We start from the raw sequence: 21,005 nt of genomic DNA, 5'->3' as shown, positions 1-21,005 counted from the left end.
AAATACGCTCGGCTGCACCACTGGTACACTCCTGCGATAAGGTGCGCAAGGCAAGCTTCTGAAGTGTAGGAGTAAGCCGTCCATTTATCTCCCACCATGACACAGCTTGTCTTTTACTATCTTGTATCGAGGCAACAACACGAGCAAAGTAATCTCGATCTTGAGAGAACAAAATGGATTCCTCTTCAATACTATGAACAATGAGAAGCAAAACTTAGATGGATACATTGTTTGTGTATTGAGAGACATTTTTTTATAAATGTTTACTTATAAGACAATGCATCGTACTTACGTCGTACACTCTTCAGTAGTGTAAACTTTTTCGATATATTCCGCCCATGCAGCAAGTAGTTTTCGGTCATTCCAATGCTCAAGCTTCTTGTAAAGAGGGTTGAGCATGTATGACATGATGTGGATTGGTTTATGGAACCAAGCAAATCGCTCGTTCCAAAGATGTGCAAGATCATCCACCCTAGGAGAAAAAATTAAATGTACTTAATGACATGTTAGAGGGTTGCAACTTGCGCATGTCGAGTGTTACATACCTCTCTCTAGTAAGAGCACCACAAGTGGTCATGCAGTCTCCCAACCGTTGTAGGTAGTGGTAGACCAAGCTCATGTTGGTGCCTTCATGGTCGAACAAGCGTAAGATGAAGTATAAGGGAGACACCGCCAGCTTGATTGCCTCAGCCTCCTCCCAAAAATGGTTTGAGAGAATGTGATCCGACAAAGTAGTAGCCTTTGTTTTCTTGCTTCCAGACCAATTACCCCACTCTACACTACAAATCAAGCGTCGTAGAGCATCTTTTGATTGCACCAATCTACATTGTACAAGTAGAAAGCTCATAACTCATGAGTACCAGGAAAAATTTATTGTAAATTGTTAAGCTAAGGTGTAAAAAAAGATAAGATTTTTTACCTCTGAAGCACAAGGAACAAGTAGCCAAATCTTGTCTTGGCAGGCTTCACTAATTCATATTGACAGACATCACGAAAGAGTGCTAAAGCTTGTGGCCTTTTCGTGATGAACGAAATTATGAACATAGCCTTATCCAAGACAGGCTCCACCCAAGGAAGCTTTGCAATATCCTCACAAAAAAGATCAAGAGAGTGTGCTGCACATGGCGTCCACACAATGTGAGGATATTTTTCTTCTACCATGCGTCCCATCAATGCACAATTTGAGCCATTATCAGTAACTACTTGGACCACATTGCTGTGATGTGTAGTTATCCATTCACCTGTGATGCGCAATCCGGGAGTAGAAGCATCAATGACTCGCAACAAAGTGGTCCCCGCACAACTAGAGACCAATATGTTGATCATATGGCGGCGCTTCTGAAAAATTGCACACACTTCATTTAGATGATTTGAATCGTTGATAGTGAACGACATAAAGCAAGAACAAGTACTTTGTGATGGAAAGCTAAAACTTACAATATCACTCCATCCATCCGATATGATGGAACATCCATAGCGTTGCCAACACGCTCGCAAGCCTTCCAACTCCTTTTTGATTTGCCTCACTTGGCTACTTAAGTGCTTTGTTCGCAATGCCTCTGCATTCACAGGACGTAGTCCGGTAGCACCAGCGGCTGCTGCAATAACTAAGGCATTGTAGAATCTGTGGTATGCAGGTGAGCGGGCAATCCTAAATGCAAGATTGCATTGATAGAAAAATTGTTGCTCAGCAATCTCCACATCTTTCTTAAGCTTTGGTGCATAGCGTGATGCGAGTGTGGTTTGCACATGAGAAGGCATGGGTTGCCTCTTCTTGCTGGCATAAGCATGAATTTGCGAGGAAGAAGCAACATATGGAAAAGCACCTGACTCACTGATTTGTGACGATCCCCCAATTATGCTTGAAGTGCCACCGTCATTACCGGTTGAGGTTGTCGTTTGAGTAGCAGTGCCCTCATTTTGCACTTCGTCCCGAGCTCTTTTTTTAGCGTCACGTACTTCTTTGTTTGCTCCTTCTAGTTGTTTAGCTTCCACATACTTGAGATCAATGATTGCTTGAGGTAAGGGAGCTCTTATCATCGATTTCACTTCCACCCATCTTGCTTCAATGCCACCATGGGAGAAGAAAGTGGCCTCCGGTATGTTTTTGCATCCATGACCACCAACGCCCGCCACCCATGTGAAGTGACCGGTGACTCGTGTAAGGCTCCCTCGAAGGACATCTCCACAAAGCTTGCATAAAACAACTCTGCTTCCGGATGTGCCATAGTTTGCAATGGGCAATGTTAAATCCTATGCTTTAAGCTGAGCTTGTTGTTTAGGAGCCATGAAATTGGAGAAATTCCCTTCCTCTAAGTGAAGAAAATTGAAATTGATGTCAATTTGCTGTTCTCAGGACGCAATTTTTGAATGTGTGTGTGAGAACCTAGAGAAAGAGAGAGGGTTGATTGCTGAATTTGGAGAGAGGGTTGAATTATACTAACGCGCACAGAGAGAGAGAGAGAGAGAGAGAGAGAGAGAGAGAGAGAGAGAGAGAGAGAGAGAGAGAGAGAACGGGGGACCTGCGTATGGACTCTGGAATCAGCGTGTGCATTGGCGTTCAAACTTTTCTGCAACAAACTTGACCTGCGTTCGACTTTCCTGCAAAACGTAAACGTGGCACGCTGTTCGAAAAAACCACCTTTCGATTTTTTGAGGATAGATGTAGCGTTCAATTTTTTGAGGATAGGCTTTGTATTATATAATGGGTTTTAAAATCCACAAATGCCCGTTTTGGGTCAGCAAGTCAAAAGGGGAGGATAAAACATTATCGTCTCGTTTCGCCGAAACGTTTCGCCCGTTTCGCCGTTTCGTAGTTTCAGAGGGGCGAAACGCGTTTTTATGTCACAGTGTGTCCCTGCCAGCTGTGCACCTCTATCACCATCTCTCTCAATGTAGTCAGAAACCTCATCTACATACATACCAAATAGAATAGGAGAGAGCGGGCAACCCTGCTTCACCCCAATAGTGGAGTAAACCGGTGTGGATAGACCCTCTTGGGTGCGTACATGCCCCATTACTGACCTGTATAATTCCATGACCCCCCAAATGAGCTCTGTGGGTACTCCCATCTGCTGTAATCTGCGCATCAATCTAGCTCTGGGCACTGTGTCAAATGCTTTGCGGAAATCCACAAAGCTGCAATAGAACCTTCTCCTACGCGATCTGCCCTCCTCAATGATGGCTCTGAGTGTCAAGATATGGTGAAGAGTAGAAAAACCCCTCTTGAAACTTGCCTACCCGGCTGCGCGTACATGCCCCACTACTGACCTGTATAATGCCATGACCCCCCAAATGAGCTCTGTGGGTACTCCCATCTGTTGTAATCTGCGCATCAATCTAGCTCTGGGCAGTGTGTCAAATGCTTTGCTGAAATCCACAAAGCTGCAATAGATCCGTCTCCCACGCGATCTACCCTCCTCAATGATGGCTCTGAGTGTCAAGATATGGTCAAGAGTAGAAAGACCCCTCCTGAAACTTGCCTACCCGGCTGCGCGTATCCCCTTCCTCTCTGCCCATCTACTCAGCTGCTGCTCAAGAATAGATGCGTACAACCGTGCCAATGTGTGTCCAATCATGATAGTGCGATAGTTCCCAGGCTCCATAGGGTCTCCCGACTTGAGAGAGAGAGAGAGAGAGAGAGAGAGAGAGAGAGAGAGAGAGAGAGAGAGAGAGAGAGAGAGAAATGAAATGATATATTTACGTCTACAAAAGGCCAAAATGACCTATGAGACCATCACGGTTACAAAATGGTGTATCTGATACACTATCTGTAGAACTGAAAAGATGAAAAAACTAGGAAAGAAAAACTAGACTCAAAGTTGTAGTGACAAGCTGGGGGGGGGGGGGGGGGGGGGGGGGGGGGGGGCATTGACTAGAGACTCTCTAGCCAGTACAACAATCCAATGATACAAACTCATGCAAATGAAGACTGAGGGTGAGGGAGCATCTGCACATCAGGGTCCCAAGATGTCCAGCATCGGCCGCTGGCGAATCTCATCTCATCAATGTCCTCCATAGCAAGCACTCTGGCTGGGCGTCTCCCATATGGTGCTAGAATGGTCCTGATCCTCTGATGAATCCTCCGTCGATGCAGTGATGATCCTCGCAATCGCGGGCGTCCAGATCTCCCAAGCTCCATGGCCTTGTCAATCAGTATACCTCTAGTGTAGGTAGGTCCTGGAGGCTGCTCTAGATCCTGCTCCTCTGACTGGCGCGTCTCCACATGAAAGAAATCAGTGATCTCCCTCTATGACTGTCTCCCTCTATCTGATCTCCTCAAGAGGCTCTCTGTGTCTGCGCAGCTCTAGCAAGAACAGCCCAAGGCATCTCTGATCCTGGTACCTCATAACTCGAGACAGTGGCCCAAAACCATCCCTAAAGAGGCAATGAAAACCTCATAGTAAACTGGGCAATGGCATATATATATATATATATATATATATATATATATATATATATATATATATATATATATATATATATATATATATATATATATATATATATATATATATATAGAGAGAGAGAGAGAGAGAGAGAGAGAGAGAGAGAGAGAGAGAGAGAGAGAGAGAGAGAGAGAGAGAGAGAGAGAGAGAGAGGTTTTTTTTCACTCTTGTCAATGGTGCGGATTTGGTTTTGGATTGCAGACTATAAGGGTTCTTTCTTCGTCGTCCATATATGGTATGCTATAGCTCCATGACTTTGCACGTGCGGTTAAATTGAAGTTCAAACTTTAGTGTCATGTTTTGATTGAAATTATTTTTTGAAAGCTGAGCAAGCATACTTCTTATTACTGTTGCAGGTGATATACTGGACAAAGTGCTGGCTAGGTATGCTTTCTTTGAAGGACTTAAGTAGTAGCCTTTTAGTTGAGGGCATGACATTCTCACCTGTGCATTTTCTTGCATATCTTGGTTTCAATCTCTAGTGAGTAATGCTAGCTTTGAATTCTGAGATAACTTGGGACCGAGGCGCCTTTTTGTACCAACCCTTGTCACGACCTTAGGAGGCGCCTTTTTGTACCAACCCTTGTCTCGACCTTTGGAGACACTTCACTCGAATTTCTCAACATGCATGAACAGCAACTCTTGAGCTAGTAGGAGTACACTTTCTGGAGCAAGATCATGCATGAATTTCTCAATATGCATGAAGAGCAATCTTGAGCTTATAGGAGTGCACTAGTGCACTCTCTGGAGCAAAAGAGAGAGATGATGGAGTAGAGAGAGAAGACAAAGAAACAATGAAATGAGAATGTAAAACCTGCAAACTGAGCAGCATAAATACGAGAATGCTGGTAGACAGCAAGAGTATGGGGACACCGATAGTTCAGTAAGTGCTTTGACAATGCTTCAGAAGATGGTGAGTTTACAACGAATGTCACGTGTGATGGGGGGCTGCGTAAGTTAGGTGAAATAGGAGTTTTTTAGGCAAGCCAAAACCAAACCGGCATTGCCTAAAAATGCTCCACGATCGTGAAAAGCGGGAAAAACGTAGAAAGGGGCTGAAAGTGCTAACATGCCCACAGTGGACAAAACTGGGCCATCCAATAGGAGCAAGCCCTGGTGTGAGCCTGTATTTTGGTTTGACACGTTACATGATCATCCATGATTACTCTGGGATGCTATTTATCATCAGGCATGGATATAGATAGAGCCACTTCCAGGTTTCTCAATTTTGTGACATTGTGCATGAGTTTGACGATGGTCAGGTTTCCATCTTTTATACCCCCCTGCCTCTGCAGTTTCTTGTATTTGATGACTGGAATCCACTTTTAAAACTGTAGAAGACCTGCATCCATTTCTGGTTTTAACTTTTGATCAGGGACAGCTTACACAGTAGGTGCGTGGCATGTTGGCATCTTAGTCACCGGGTTTCCGTGCTCCCTGGAGTATTAGAGTTTATTATGTACAGGGCTTGAGGTTCATGATCATTCTTTGAGATTGCAGTGGTGCATGATGCTTGAGTGTTGAGCTCTATACGTTGCCTTGATGCCAAAAGAGTGCTTTTGGCAAATTTATGGCGTCACGTAGCTAGAGTTTTCCTAATCATTGCCCGTGATTGTATCATTATTTTTTCGCTTTCCCATGGAGTATGTCATGTTGTAAATTTATTTGGGTTTTACGATCTTGTATTTTTGCTATCTGGCCCCTTGAAAGCAATATGAACGGTCTCAAGCCCACTTTTCTCTCACATGAAAGAGAGATGAAATAAATGAAATGTGGTATTAATGTCTGGCCCCTTCCCTATTCCTTGTCGACTTCTCTCGCTCTCTCTCTCTCTCTCTCTCTCTCTCTCTCTCTCTCTCTCTCTCTCTCTCTCTCTCTCGCTCGATAAAAAAGAGCGAGCCCTTTAATTTTACATCAATTATCATATCTCTACGCTTTTCATTCTTCAATGTCGCTTTCCTAGCCGTGTAGTTGACCATAATGCCGTTCGTATGGTACCAGGGGATTCCCAAACGGACGTCACACCCTTCTCAAATTGGATAAGCCGATACAAGTGAGACGGACTCGCCCTTTAATTTTACATCAATTATCATATCTCTACGCTTTTCATTCTTCAATGTCTCTTTCCTAGCCGTGTAGTTGACCATAATGCCGTTCGTATGGTACCAGGGGATTCCCAAAAAGAACGTCACACCCTTCCAAAGGCAGGATGTAGAAGGGTCACCTGCACATCTAACCCTATGTGCATGTGGACAAGCTGTTCCTACCTCTAAAGTTTAGGTAGCCTAAGAAGTGTTTTGGCAACCTTGTGAGCTTGTACGCGGGCCGTGCGTGTCCAGACACTTAGAGTAGCTCCATACCCTCTGATTGCACAACCCATGATCACTAGCATAAGTACCCAGCACCTAGCATGTGTAACAAACTTGGACACTCCAAGTCAATAATCAATCGCGACAGCACAAAATGACCACTTCAAAGCAATTCACAGTTCACAATAGATTCAACACTCGCCTAGCGGAGTTCCTTGCCTAGAGATATTGGCCCCATAAACTGACGCCCCTTTCGGTATTTCTTTTTGTATTAATCAATGTCAAAGTACAAAGAGCGGTTAGGGTTTCACTCTCAGACTCTGCATCCAGATGCTCTCCAGAGTGAGCCCTAAACCACTAATTTAAAGATTACAAGGGATGCCCAAAACCAGAGCCCCAAAAGCTTCCAATTCAAAAGCACAATCCTCTCACAAGCTCTCTCTCTCTCTCTCTCTCTCTCTCTCTCTCTCTCTCTCTCTCTCTGTGGCTTTAATAAAATAAAGCAAGTATCCTTCTCTCTCTCTCTCTCTCTCTCTCTCTCTCTCTCTCTCTCTCTCTCTCTCTCTCTCTCTCTCTCACATCAAATCAACAAAGCAAGAAATTTGCATCGCCCAGAGGGCTGTTTTTCAGCTCCGTAATTTCAGGAAATCCGTACAGCTTGCCACATGGCATTTCAGCCTCCAAATTTAGGGTTTCCAGCCGCATTAGGGTTTCAGCCAGCAGTTAGGGTTAGGGTTAGGGTTTCCAGAAATTAGGGTTTTTGGCAAAAATTAGGGTTTTTGCCCTCGGTAGCCACGTCATCACTTTGTGACATACCCCCCTCTTGAAAGCATTGTAATCGACCGCGATTACGTCTGCAAAACCAATAGAATCCATAAACCGTCTTAGCCGACACTGACTGTTAGTACCTACGTACTAGGAACACACATCTAGCACATGTACCAAATTGACAGTCACATCACACGACATCACACGACATCAATAGACATCACAGGACATCACATGACATTCAACATTCATTCGGATCTTAGACCATGATTTATCGGCAATGTAGCTAGCAATCGCATCTAGATCCAATCTGGACCTCGTCGATGTCCGATTGACTAACCCCTATTGCAACCATGTCTATTCGAGATCAATCAGACCAAAATGCTGCAGTCATTTCGTCTATCAGCTCCTGCACTTAAAAGAAGTCAAGAACAAATCAGTATCATAATCAGGAATTCCATTTCATAAAGTCATACAGCAGAATACTGTCAGCTTTCAGTATCCTTGAAGCTCAAAGAGACATCAATGACTTTAGTATCTAAATCAAGGTATCTGTTGACAAAGGAGCGGAGTGACTCTCCTCTTGTGCATCCCACTGCACCAGATCTCCAGCCAAGCTGAATTCTGGGTTCCGTTTGGAATAGACTATGCTAAACCAAAAGCATCGAGGTAAAGTTTCACAATCTGAGGAGTATGTGCTAGGTCCTCCTCCTCCATCCACTTCGCATCCAATGCAGGATAGTTCTTGAACTTAACCAAGAACCGCCTTCGGACTTTACCTTTAGTCTTCGTATCCTTATGTGCCAAAATGTGTTCAGGAACAAGGATCTCCTCGTTTTCTTCCACTTCGGGTTGCTCAGCAGGCTCCTCATCATCAGACACATCACCTTTAAAAGGTTTCAAGAGACTCACATGAAATGCATTGTGAATCCTCCAAGTATCAGGCAGTTTCAGTCGGAAGGAGACATCATTTATCTTTTTAGTGATCTGGAAAGGTCCGTAGTATCGCATACTAAGCTTTGGAAAAAGCCTCTCCTTCCCCTTTTTTTTTCTCAGGCATGGCTTCTCAAAACGTAAGAGCACCCAATCATCCTCCTTTAATTTCAAGTCGCGACAATGGCGATCCGCTGCCTTTTTCTGTCGTTCTTGAGATTCTGCAAAGTCTCGCGAACCTTGGCAAAAGCTGTATCTAAGTCTTGCGTATATTCATCCGCTTCAAAAATCTTATCTTTCGTGCTTAGGAAGGGTGGAACCTTCGTAGCACCTTCAACTCTCAAATGGCGCCTTCCCCGTCGAAGAGTGTATTGTGTTATTGCATGCAAATTCCACCAAAGGTGAGTACTTTTCCCATTGAGTCTTCTGATCCGAGATACAAGACTTCAATAAATCTAAATCCACTGAATTGGCAATCTCAGATTGCTCGTCAGACTGCAAGTGGAACGATGACGAGAACTGCAACCGCGTGCCAATGTTCTCCCAATTGCCTTCCAAAGCAAACTCGTAAATTTGGGGTCTCTGTCGGAGACAATCGTCTCACGCATGCCATGTAATCGGAAAATCATCGTGATCATTCTGTGTTCTCGGGAGATCAAAAATGAAATCCATTGCAATACTTTCCCAGGGGTGGGTGGGTATGGGTAAAGGCTGTAACAATCCCTGTGCCTTATGCTTGTCAAACTTGACCTTTTGGCATACTAAGCAACTGCGCACAAACTCTTCCACATCCTTTTTGAGTCTCGGCCAAACGAAGTATCTCTCTACCCCTTTCTTGGTGGTAGCAATGCCGCGGTGACCCGTAAAAGGTGGACACGGGCATTCAGTCATAACCTTTTCCCTCAACGGCTATGTAACGCACAACATGGTTTTTCTCATCAAGTAGCCTTCCCAAATGGAGTATCCTCCTACTATCTCCCCATCCCGTATCCGTGTGAAAATATCTGCAAAATCTGTATCTGTGGCATACTGGTCGACTATATCCTCGAAGCTCCTATGATGTATCGCGGAAATAGCCAGAACTAACGACTTTCAAGACAAAGCATCTGCCACCACATTCTTTTGTCCCTACACATGGACAATCTGGAAGTTAAACTATGACAAGATGTTCGCCCACCGCATCTGCTTTTCCGAAAGCTGCTTCTGTGACAAGAAGTAGCGCAAACTCTGATGGTCTGTAAAGACCGTAAAATCCGCTCCGAGTAGGTAATGCCGCCACTGAGTAAGAGCATGGATAACCGCCAAAAGCTCTTTCTCATAAATCTGTGCTGTCATCTCCTGCCTAGAGAACAATCGGCTCTCGTAAGCAATGACATGGCCTTCTTGCATTAAGACTGCACCCAGACCACGACCACAAGCATCACAATATACTTCAAATGACTTCTGCAAGTCCGACAAAGTCAAAACTGGTCCCGTAGTCAATTTCTCTTTCAATGACTGAAAGGCAGTCACCTCTGTGGATCCCCACGAGAAAGATACTCCTTTCTGTGTCAAGATATGCAAAGGGGAAGCAACCTCTGCAAACTTTCGTATGAACCGCCTGTAGTACGAACACAGTCCCAAGAAGCTTCTAACTTCATGGACATTCTTCAACTCGGGCCAATCACGGATAGTCTCTATCTTGGCTAGATCCATTTGCACTCGTGCTGTCGAGACAATGTGTCCCAAAAAGTGTATCTCTGGTAGGAAAAATTCACTTTTTCTTTGCATTAATCACTAACTTGTGATCTCGTAATGTCTGAAAGACCTGAAGCAGATGATCTCTGTGTTCTGCCTCATTCTTGAAGAAGACAATGATATGATCAAAGAAAGTGCCAACAAATAGTCTGTACTCTCGAAAAATCATGTCAATTATCCGGTTAAATGTCGCAGGAGCATTGGTTAAACCAAAAGGCATCACCAAAAACTCAAATAACCCAAAAGTCGTTCGAAAAGCTGTCTTGTAGACGTTTCCCGACGCGATTCTGATATGACTATATCCACGCTTCATATCAATCCTGCGAAAGCACGAGGATTCCTGTAACCTGTTGAGTATATCATCGATCCTAGGAATCGGAAATCTGTTCTTGATGGTGATTTTGTTGAGAGCTCTATAATCGATGCATATTCTCCAAGATTCGTCTTTCTTCAAATCAAACAACAGTGGAGAGCAATACGGTGAAGTACTATGCTGGACAAGACCCTTTTCCAAGAGGTCTTTCATTGGGTTCATAATCTTTTCATTCTGTACTCGGCTAACATGGTAAGGTGGCCGGTTCGGTGGCCTGCTTCTAGGTATCAGGTCAATGGTCTGATCTTCAAGCCCTCTAAAAAGCAATCGGCATGAGTGTGGAGAAAAATCTTGGCGTTCTTTTGTTCAGGTCAAAATATATTCAACCTTTATCCATCGTTCAGTTCTCTCCTAAAAGAATGAGTAAAAAAAAAAACTGAAGTTCATCAAGTACAATCTCCGAGCCCTTCATTTGTCAAAGTCGCTTTCTCGGCCTGGTAGTCAACCACGGCGTAGTTCTTGTGGTACCAAGGGATTCCTAGTAGAACGTCACTCGCGTGCCTTGAACACCCCTGTCATTGCAAACGAAGTTTGCCAATGCTCGGTGTAATGGCAACATCCGGTCCGGGTGCCAGTCGAACTACCTCTGCTTGTGGCGTCAGTCTGTCGGGCGTAATTCCAATCGAGCCGCCAATTCCAAGTGAAAAGAAGTTGGCCTTGGCTCCTTCAAAAGAGATTCCTAATTTGCCCCAAAAGCGGCAAAGTTTGTATTTTCATTCATTTGATTCGGTGTAGGTCCCACGCCATGTGGTACCAGTTCTGATTTTCTATCTGCCTTTTCTGCCACGTTCCTCAGCTGCTCTCGAACTCTCAGGCCTGTCGTCGTCTTTATCATTTTGTTCTTTCTGTGCATTTTTAGGGCACTTCGCGGAGATATGTCCATGCTCCCCGCATCCAAAGCAATTCCCCTCTTTGATGAAGCGAGCTCTCTCCTCATGAGTAAGCTTGGGTCCTGCATCCTTTTTCTCTGGAGTGCTCTTTTTCTTTCTACTTTCATTCCCAGAATTTTGTTCGGCTCGTTGTGTCATGGCCTCATCTGTGTGGTAGGTCAGACTACCAGAGTGAATGGCAAAGCCCCGCTTCGCATGACTCATCAACTCGTGAATAGAAGTTGACTTCTGTTCCAAGCAGTGATCTCGGATCTCTGTAGGTAGACCCAAGGTAAACCGCTCAATCTGTTCTCTGAACGAGATCTTCTTGAATGAAGAAGCGGGTAGAAAAGAGCTCCAGAATCTCTTAGTAAGCATTGATTGTATCTTTCTTGGTCATCCGAAGATGGTTCCAAGCAGCTCGTATATCTCGTTCATGCTCTTGCGTCAACCAAGAAGAAATAAAAAGCTTCTTAAATTTCAGCCATTTAACTGGCGCAGTCTTGTTTAAACGAAGCGTGGACCACCAAGTGCGAGCATTCCCCTTAAAGTAAGAGGCAGCTCTCCAAATCTTGGAGTACTCTAAGTAGCGTCCTCTCGCGAAAGCACAACGCGCCGCGATGGACCGCGATTGTGAAGAAAGAAGGGTAGCTATGGAGCTTGAGCGTGAGCAAGCACGTGAAGCTCAACGCTTAGCGGCCGACGAAAGAAGGGCAGCTATGGAGCTAGAGTGTGAGCAAGCACGCGAGGCTCAACGCATAGCGGCCGAAGAGAAGCGAGCGGCTATGGAGTTAAGAGCAAGAGGTGCAGAGAGACCAACGCATGCAGAAGTTGGTCCTACAGGTACTCTCCTAAAAGACCGAGCCACTCAAGGAGATTCACGAGTTTTCAAGTACCACATGTAGAGACGAAGATTCCAACAATCCAATCATTGAGAAGTTGACGTTTAGCAAGTATGATGGTAAGATGGATGCTTCTATGATTCATTCTTGGTTGCATCAATTTAATGCCTACTTTGCGACTAACAAGAAAACAAGCAACAATGAAGTTTTGACGGCTGCCATGTATCTAGCAGGAGATGCCATTAATTGGTATCAAGCTTGGCAGGAGTCACAGTTGGTTGGGCATCTTGAGCATGCGGAGGAAGGCGTTCCCCTCTCTTTCAGTTGGGGCGACTTCCAAGACAAGCTCAAGGCTCGCTTCATGCCACCGTAGTACCTAGATCGGTTAAAAGAAGATTTGCATGGTCTAAAGCAAAATGGCACTCTTGTTATGTCTTTTTCTAACCGTATTTTGCAGATTTGCGTGCAATTGCGTAAGTCGGATGAGGATCGCAAGGAGGCTTTCCTCTCTGGGGTAGTTGAGTACATCAAGTTTGATGTGCAAGTTTTCAGCCCTAAGGACTATAATGACACCGTTAGACTCGCCTTAGCACAAGAGATGAAGCACAACAAAGGCAAGCCGAAGGAGGGCAAGTCGAGTATCTCTCAGAATCAACCGTACGGTAAGACCAATGGTAAGAATGACAGTAATTCTTCTTTGGGTTAGATGAGTACATCAAGTTTGATGTGCAAGTTTTCAGCCCTAAGGACTATAATGACACAGTCAGACTTGCCTTCGTCTCAATCTTCTTCTACACCTCGAGCACAAAACTCTCCCCATAATGATAACGAAAAGGCTAAAACTCAGGACACCCCTAAGTTGACGCTTGATGAAAAATCTTCTCAAGGAATTTTAGGAGGTAGGTTAACTCTTGAAGAACGAGCCGAATATGCTCGAGACAAAAGATGTTTTGACTGTCACATTAAAAGAGATTGTCCTAAGAAAGCACCTAAAGAACCCACATAATCCATATCATCTGTGAATGCACTCAGTGAGAATACTACTTTGTCCGGAGTATCTCATGATCTTGTAGATGAGTCTCTCATGCAGTGTTATGGTCATGTAAATAGTAAACGTATTGTGACCTTGTTTTATTCAAGTAGTATGGCTCGTGATGAGTGATCTGTGAGTGCAGAGAGAGAGAGAGAGAGAGAGAGAGAGAGAGAGAGAGAGAGAGAGAGAGAGAGAGAGAGAGAGAGAGAGAGAGAGAGAGAGAGAGACGAGATCAAATGGGTTCCCAAACCCTCCTCGAAGGCCCCCCCCCCCCCCCCCCCCCCCCCCCCCCCCCCCCCTCTATTGCTAGAGAGGTATTTGCTTTAGATTGCACAAAGGTCTGGTACAATGCTTCTAGATACTGTGGTACTTGACGACGACGACGATGACGATGTCGTTGTCGACGACGACGATGGTGATTGTGACAATGACGATGATGGTGTCCCACTTGAGGTCGAGATCTGCTATGTTGATGGCTGAAGTCTGAAAACGCTAGGTGCTGATGCTATGGATCTGTTACTTCTGCGAGGCAAAGGCTGATTTGCTACCGCCAAGGCCTGCAAGGCAGAGGACTGCAAAAATGCTATTTGCTTAGGGCTGAAAACAGAAAACACTATCTGATGTGCTGCGACAGGATGTCTACCGCGAGGTTCTGCTACCGGATGTGAGCGGTTCGACGAGGTGAAGGGCTCATCTGAAAACGCTGGTCTTCGTGGCTGAAAACGCAGGTTTTCTGGTCTGCAAACGCTAAGTCTTGCTGGTGTAAAAAGGCTAGCACTGCTGGCCCTGAGGAAAAGCTTGTCTTTGCCTCTTCTGCTATCTACTGGCGCCTTGGGTCTCCTTTTATACCTCCCAAATGCTGGGTCGAGCAGTCATTGTGATGCCCCACGATTTGGAAATTAATAACTCCCTTATTATGAAAATGACTTATAAGAGGTGTTTCACATGCAGTCGCAAAATTGGTCCATGCGGAGGAACATGCTCATGGTGGGTACTGGGTACTGATGCTAGTGATCACGGATTGTGCAATTAGAGGGCATGCAGCTACTCTAAGTGTCTGGACATGCACGGCTCGCGTACAGGCTCACATGGTTGCCAGAACACTTCCTAGGCTACTTAAACCCTAGATGTACGAACAACTTGTCCACATGCACATAGTGTTAGATGTGCACGTGACAAGAAGTCCTCGTGTCCTACATACCTGTCACAATGCAACCGAAGTTTGCCTATGATAGATGTAATGGAAACATCCCGTCCTAGTGCCGCTAGAACTACCTTGGCTGGTGGTCTCATCTCTTTCGGCGTAATCCCAAGGCGAGCTGCCAATTCAGTCGAGATGAAATTGGCCTTGGCTCCTGTCACGAGGACGTGGCAGTTATTAACCATGTCACAGAGATGTGGCAACTGCTAACCTTGGTTGTTGGTTTCTTTCCAATGGGGTTTATTTTATTTGTTTAAGACCCTCTTTTTGAAGTAGCAAACGGTCGGACATTGTATGGCCAATGTGAACGGTAGATTCACCCGCAGACGGGAAGTGGTCGGCACTGGAATTCGTATGGTAAGAGGATGTCTAGGCTCAGAGCAAGATCATATAGGTCCCCCTGTCGCACTTAGCAAGTTGGTGGATACTAGGAAGTGAACTCAATTAAGGCGTAAAGTCAAGGTGGGACTACCAACAAAAAGTATCCGACAGTTGGGCCACATTGCACTTTTGGATGCGGTCCCAATGAGGATAGGTGGTCAGAAGACCAGTGGGAGCCCAACCGAAGCATCTCCTAAAATTTAGGGAATTGCTATTTTGGGCCGTGAAATGTGTTCGCGTCATTACCTCCGGTATGACTAGGGGAACATTTTACAACTCTGCCGCGAAGTCAACTGGGCAACCGGTTAGGATATTTTTAAGCGGCAAACCCGAAACGGGCAAATGCTTGTAAATGCGCCAAGTGGCAAAAACTCATGAACTTGCCTCATGCAGAAAAATGGGCGCTGATTTTTATGCTGGGAGAGGCCTCATTTGCAACCTGTCACAGGTTAAGAGCTATGGAGTGCTTTCTTTCCCTCTCATGTACAGTGTGGTGCTAGGAGTGATGCCCTGCACACTACACACTGCTCTCTCTCTCCCCTACGTGCAGTTATGTGATGCCCCACAAGAGGGCTACTCATTTGACTGATGTACAGTTGTGTGGGTTCATGCTTTTGTGCTGAGGCAAGAGCCTCCTTAAGCAGGAACAGGGGTAGCTAATTGCTACTCCAAAGCAGGCACTGGTGAGGGTCATAACCTCACCGTACAGGTGCAAAATCAGCGCTGTGTATGCGCTGTAAATTCACTGTTTTTCAGCCGTACGGACGCCAGGATCATTGGGAATCGTGCCCCATTGGCAAAGGACAGTTAGGGGACTGTTTGGGGCTGAAAACAGGGCAAAAACCAGTAAATACAGCGTGCTGAATTTACTGTTTTTGGACAGGAATCAGAGGGTATACGACAGTGCAAGCGAGTTCCAGCAGGGGAATTGGTTTCGCGCAAGTTTTGGGGCTGTTATGCTGCCGAAATTTGGCCAAATCAAATGGTATCTAGGTGGATACACGTGAAGGATTCCCAGGACCTTACCTTGTAATTTACCCTCCTAAAGAATAAAGAAATACCGAAAGGGGCGCCAATTTTGGGGCCTACAGGTTGTCGGCGTCTGCTCGGAGCATTCTAGCTTCCGAGCCGTGTGTGTATTCAAGTGTTAACTCCCGTCGCAGGTTCTCTTTGCAAAGTGCTCTGTGTGTGTGTATAAAGTAAAGAATTTCGGGTGAAAGCCAACGCCTACCGCCCTACGGGCCGGTTTCATTTAAGGATCAGCAAATTTATCTGTGTTAGATAAAGAAAGGTCAGCATTTTTGCAAAAGTTTAGTGACTGTTTTTTTGATTCATTACCGTCGCAATTGCCGCCAGAGAGACTTGAGGACCATCGGATAGATTTGGTGCCAGGGTGTAGCCCACCAAATAGACCTCCCTACAGGGTTAGTGCGGCGCAGCAGAAAGAGATTATGGGCCAGGTTGAGGAGTTATTAGAGAAGGGGCTGATTCAGCCTAGTTCTTCACCCTTTTGCTCCCCAGTGCTCCTAGTGCAGAAGAAGGATGGCTCATGGCGCATGTGTATTGATTACCGTGCGTTGAATAAGAATACCATCAAGAATAGGTTTCCTATTCCTCGCATTGATGATATTCTCGATCGTTTAGAGGGTGCTGCAATTTTCAGCAGGATAGACCTGAAGAGTGGGTACCATCAGATTCGTATAAGCCCAGAGGATGTGCACAAGACTGCGTTTAGAACGACATTTGGTCTTTATGAGTTTCTAGTGATGCCGTTTGGGCTAACAAATGCTCCTGCCACGTTCAACAGAATGATGGACCGGATTTTCCGCTCGCATCAACAGTTTGTTGGAACATTCTTCGATGACATGATTGTGTATTCGAAGAATGAAGAGGAGCATAGGCGTCACTTGACCATTGTGTTCGAAGAGCTGCGCAGTCAGAGGTTACTTGTCAATCCTAAGAAAAGTGAATTCTTCCTTGAAGAGATCCACTTTCTGGGCCACATAGTCTCAAAGGATGGTGTTAGAATGGATCCCGCAAAGGTTGAAGCTATTAAGACATGGCCAGACTTGAAGACTGTGCACGATGTCAGAAGCTTCTTGGGATTGTGTTCCTACTATAGAAGGTTTATCAGAAATTTTGCAGAGATAGCATCGCCTCTTCACGCATTGCAAAAGAAAGAGGTCACTTTCAGATGGACCCAAAAAGAGATTTCAGCTTTTAGTCTCTTAAAGGAAAAGTTGACTTCAGATCCAGTTATTGTTTTGCCAGATCTCAGGAAGTCATTTGTGGTCCAGTGTGACGCGTGTGGCAGTAGCATCGGAGCAGTGCTAATGCAAGACGGACGGGTAGTAGCCTATGAAAGCCGAATTTTGCAAGGGCCAGAGAGGACTATGCAAGTCTATGAGAAAGAGCTCTTGGCCGTGATTCATGCGCTTTCTAGCTGGAAGCACTACCTCTTAGGTGCTGATTTTGTTGTCCAAACAGATCATCAGACCTTGCGATACTTCTTGACACAGTCAAAGTTATCCGAAAAGCATATGCGATGGGCAAACATTCTTTCCATGTTCCACTTCCAGATTATGCATGTGGAAGGCAAGAAGAATGTTGTGGCTGACCCGTTATCAAGAAAGCCACAAATTTCAGCTGTGTCAATTCCTTATCATCATGAGTTAGATGACATGAAGGAACAGTATACTACTGATGAAGATTTTGCAAGGATCTTTGAACAGTTACAAGAGGGGCAACATCACGAGCACTACCTCCTCAGAGATGGTTTTATGATGATGCATGGCAGACTTTGTGTCACTAGGCCACTGCGACATAAGGTCATGGAAGAGAGTCATGTCCCACCGTATGCAGGGCATCGTGGCATTGATGCAACAGTTAAAGCGGTAGAGACGTTCTTCTATTGGCCTACCTTGAGGAGAGATGTGGATGCCTTTGTGCGAGCATGCATAGTTTGCCAAAAGGTCAAGTTTGACAGGCAAAAGGCACCAGGGTTGTTACAACCACTGCCGATTCCGGATAAGCCATGGGAAAGCATTGCTATGGACTTTATCTTTGATCTTCCAAGGACGCCAACAGGGAATGATGGTATATGGACCATTATCTGCAGGTTCAGCAAGCAGGCCCATTTTATCCCTGTCAGGAAGAAGATAAAATCTGATCAGATGGCACGCTTGTTCATGTACAATGTGTTTAAGTACCATGGTATGCCACAATCGATTATCAGTGATCGTGATCCTTGCATGACCAGTTTGTTCTGGAGAGGATTGTTTGAGAACATGGGTACTACGCTCAAGTTCTCGTCTTCGTTTCATCCACAAACTGATGGATAGTCAGAAGAGGCCAATTCTACTGTCTTAGATCTGCTGAAATGCTATGTGTCAGATAATAAGGGCAAGTGGGAACAGTATTTGCCTATGCTTGAGTATGCGTACAATAATACGGTGCATTCGTCTACTGGCAAAGCACCTTTGAAAATTGTTGAAGGCGGCAAAAAGGTTCCTCCCATTTTGCATACAAAGGACAAGATCTTTGAGGCAGATCGATATGTTGAGAACATGGATGAGATGTATAAGAAGATTAAAGTTGCCTTGGAGAAGACTCAGGCAAAACAGAAAAAGGCTGCTGATCGTCACCGTCGTGAATTGCTACTATCACCTGGTGATTGGGTTCTCTTAAGGTTCGAAAAGGCAAGATTAAAGAAGATGAAGGGCAAGGAACGACTGTTTCCTAAGCTCAGCATGCGATACTATGGGCCTTTTCAAGTGCTTGACAAGATCAGCGATGTGGCTTACAGGCTAAAATTGCCTGATGCGTGGAAGATTCATAATGCGTTTCACGTGAGTCTTCTAAGACCCTTCGTGGGTGATGTGCCAGAAGATATGCCAGTTGAGGATCAGCCAGAAGTTGAGGAACTTGATGAGATCCTGGTACCTGAGCAAGTTTTGGCACATAAGGACAGAAAAGTTAAAGGACAAGTTGCAAGACGTTATTTGGTGAAGTTCAAGAACTATCCGCCTATGGATGCAAAGTGGATGGAAGAGCATGAACTGTCAGAGTCACCAAATGTATTGCAGCTCTACCTTGAAGCCTTTGGGTTACAGCCTACTTATGCCCCAACCCAACGTGTGCAAAGGAGGGGTAATGATAGAGCTAGTACATCAAATGTACATATGAATTCAGTGCCATAGATGGAAATGGCAAAAGTATGAAGGCCTCATTAAGTCATTTGTATCTATGTATGTTACGACCTTTCTTGCGGATACATGCGATGATAAAAGAGTGTTAATAGCACAAGATCATCAGTGGCGTGTATTTATGGTATGCAATCGAGGACGTTTGCGATTTCAAGAGGGGGGTATGTCACGAGGACGTGGCAGTTATTAACCATGTCACAGAGATGTGGCAACTGCTAACCTTGGTTGTTGGTTTCTTTCCAATGGGGTTTATTTTATTTGTTTAAGACCCTCTTTTTGAAGTAGCAAACGGTCGGACATTGTATGGCCAATGTGAACGGTAGATTCACCCGCAGACGGGAAGTGGTCGGCACTGGAATTCGTATGGTAAGAGGATGTCTAGGCTCAGAGCAAGATCATATAGGTCCCCCCGTCGCACTTAGCAAGTTGGTGGATACTAGGAAGTGAACTCAATTAAGGCGTAAAGTCAAGGTGGGACTACCAACAAAAAGTATCCGACAGTTGGGCCACATTGCACTTTTGGATGCGGTCCCAATGAGGATAGGTGGTCAGAAGACCAGTGGGAGCCCAACCGAAGCATCTCCTAAAATTTAGGGAACTGCTATTTTGGGCCGTGAAATGTGTTCGCGTCATTACCTCCGGTATGACTAGGGGAACATTTTACAACTCTGCCGCGAAGTCAACTGGGCAACCGGTTAGGATATTTTTAAGCGGCAAACCCGAAACGGGCAAATGCTTGTAAATGCGCCAAGTGGCAAAAACTCATGAACTTGCCTCATGCAGAAAAATGGGCGCTGATTTTTATGCTGGGAGAGGCCTCATTTGCAACCTGTCACAGGTTAAGAGCTATGGAGTGCTTTCTTTCCCTCTCATGTACAGTGTGGTGCTAGGAGTGATGCCCTGCACACTACACACTGCTCTCTCTCTCCCCTACGTGCAGTTATGTGATGCCCCACAAGAGGGCTACTCATTTGACTGATGTACAGTTGTGTGGGTTCATGCTTTTGTGCTGAGGCAAGAGCCTCCTTGAGCAGGAACAGGGGTAGCTAATTGCTACTCCAAAGCAGGCACTGGTGAGGGTCATAACCTCACCGTACAGGTGCAAAATCAGCGCTGTGTATGCGCTGTAAATTCACTGTTTTTCAGCCGTACGGACGCCAGGATCATTGGGAATCGTGCCCCACTGGCAAAGGACAGTTAGGGGACTGTTTGGGGCTGAAAACAGGGCAAAAACCAGTAAATACAGCATGCTGAATTTACTGTTTTTGGACAGGAATCAGAGGGTATACGACAGTGCAAGCGAGTTCCAGCAGGGGAATTGGTTTCGCGCAAGTTTTGGGGCTGTTATGTTGCCGAAATTTGGCCAAATCAAATGGTATCTAGGTGGATACACGTGAAGGATTCCCAGGACCTTACCTTGTAATTTACCCTCCTAAAGAATAAAGAAATACCGAAAGGGGCGCCAATTTTGGGGCCTACAGGTTGTCGGCGTCTGCTCGGAGCATTCTAGCTTCCGAGCCGTGTGTGTATTCAAGTGTTAACTCCCGTCGCAGGTTCTCTTTGCAAAGTGCTCTGTGTGTGTGTATAAAGTAAAGAATTTCGGGTGAAAGCCAACGCCTACCGCCCTACGGGCCGGTTCAGCTCCTTCGTCAAAGAAGGTAAGGGCTTCTTGATCTCGTACTTTGCCCCACGCTCTGCAGAGCTCCGTACTTTCCTCCATCTGGTCTGGGTTGGTCCTCACAAAATCTTGTACGAGTCTTGCCTTGGTCTTTCCTTACTTTGCTCACTCCTCCACCGCTTTGGAACACTCTGGCTTGTCTCCGGCTTGATCATTGGACGCTTTGTTCAAATGTTGTCATTTTCTGCTAAGGGTGTTGCACTACATGCTCCACCCTTAAACCTCATC

General features: G+C 45.3%; 1 protein-coding gene across 1 annotated transcript in view; it reads left to right on the top strand.

The window, feature by feature from the left end:
* LOC147435154 (dihydrolipoyllysine-residue succinyltransferase component of 2-oxoglutarate dehydrogenase complex 2, mitochondrial-like) overlaps positions 1–21,005 on the top strand; it is a 126,260-nt gene that overhangs the window by 56,530 nt on the left and 48,725 nt on the right. Inside the window, exons 3-4 of the mRNA XM_086488260.1 lie at positions 4,650–4,683; positions 4,805–4,832. Coding sequence (XP_086344386.1) covers positions 4,650–4,683; positions 4,805–4,832 — 62 coding nt within the window. The remainder of the gene's footprint in view (positions 1–4,649; positions 4,684–4,804; positions 4,833–21,005) is intronic.

The sequence above is a fragment of the Adiantum capillus-veneris genome, chromosome 18 (genome assembly GCF_014529385.1).
Source record: "Adiantum capillus-veneris isolate H3 chromosome 18, ASM1452938v2, whole genome shotgun sequence".
NCBI lineage: Eukaryota > Viridiplantae > Streptophyta > Polypodiopsida > Polypodiales > Pteridaceae > Adiantum > Adiantum capillus-veneris.
This window is presented reverse-complemented; position numbering and strand designations above follow the sequence as displayed.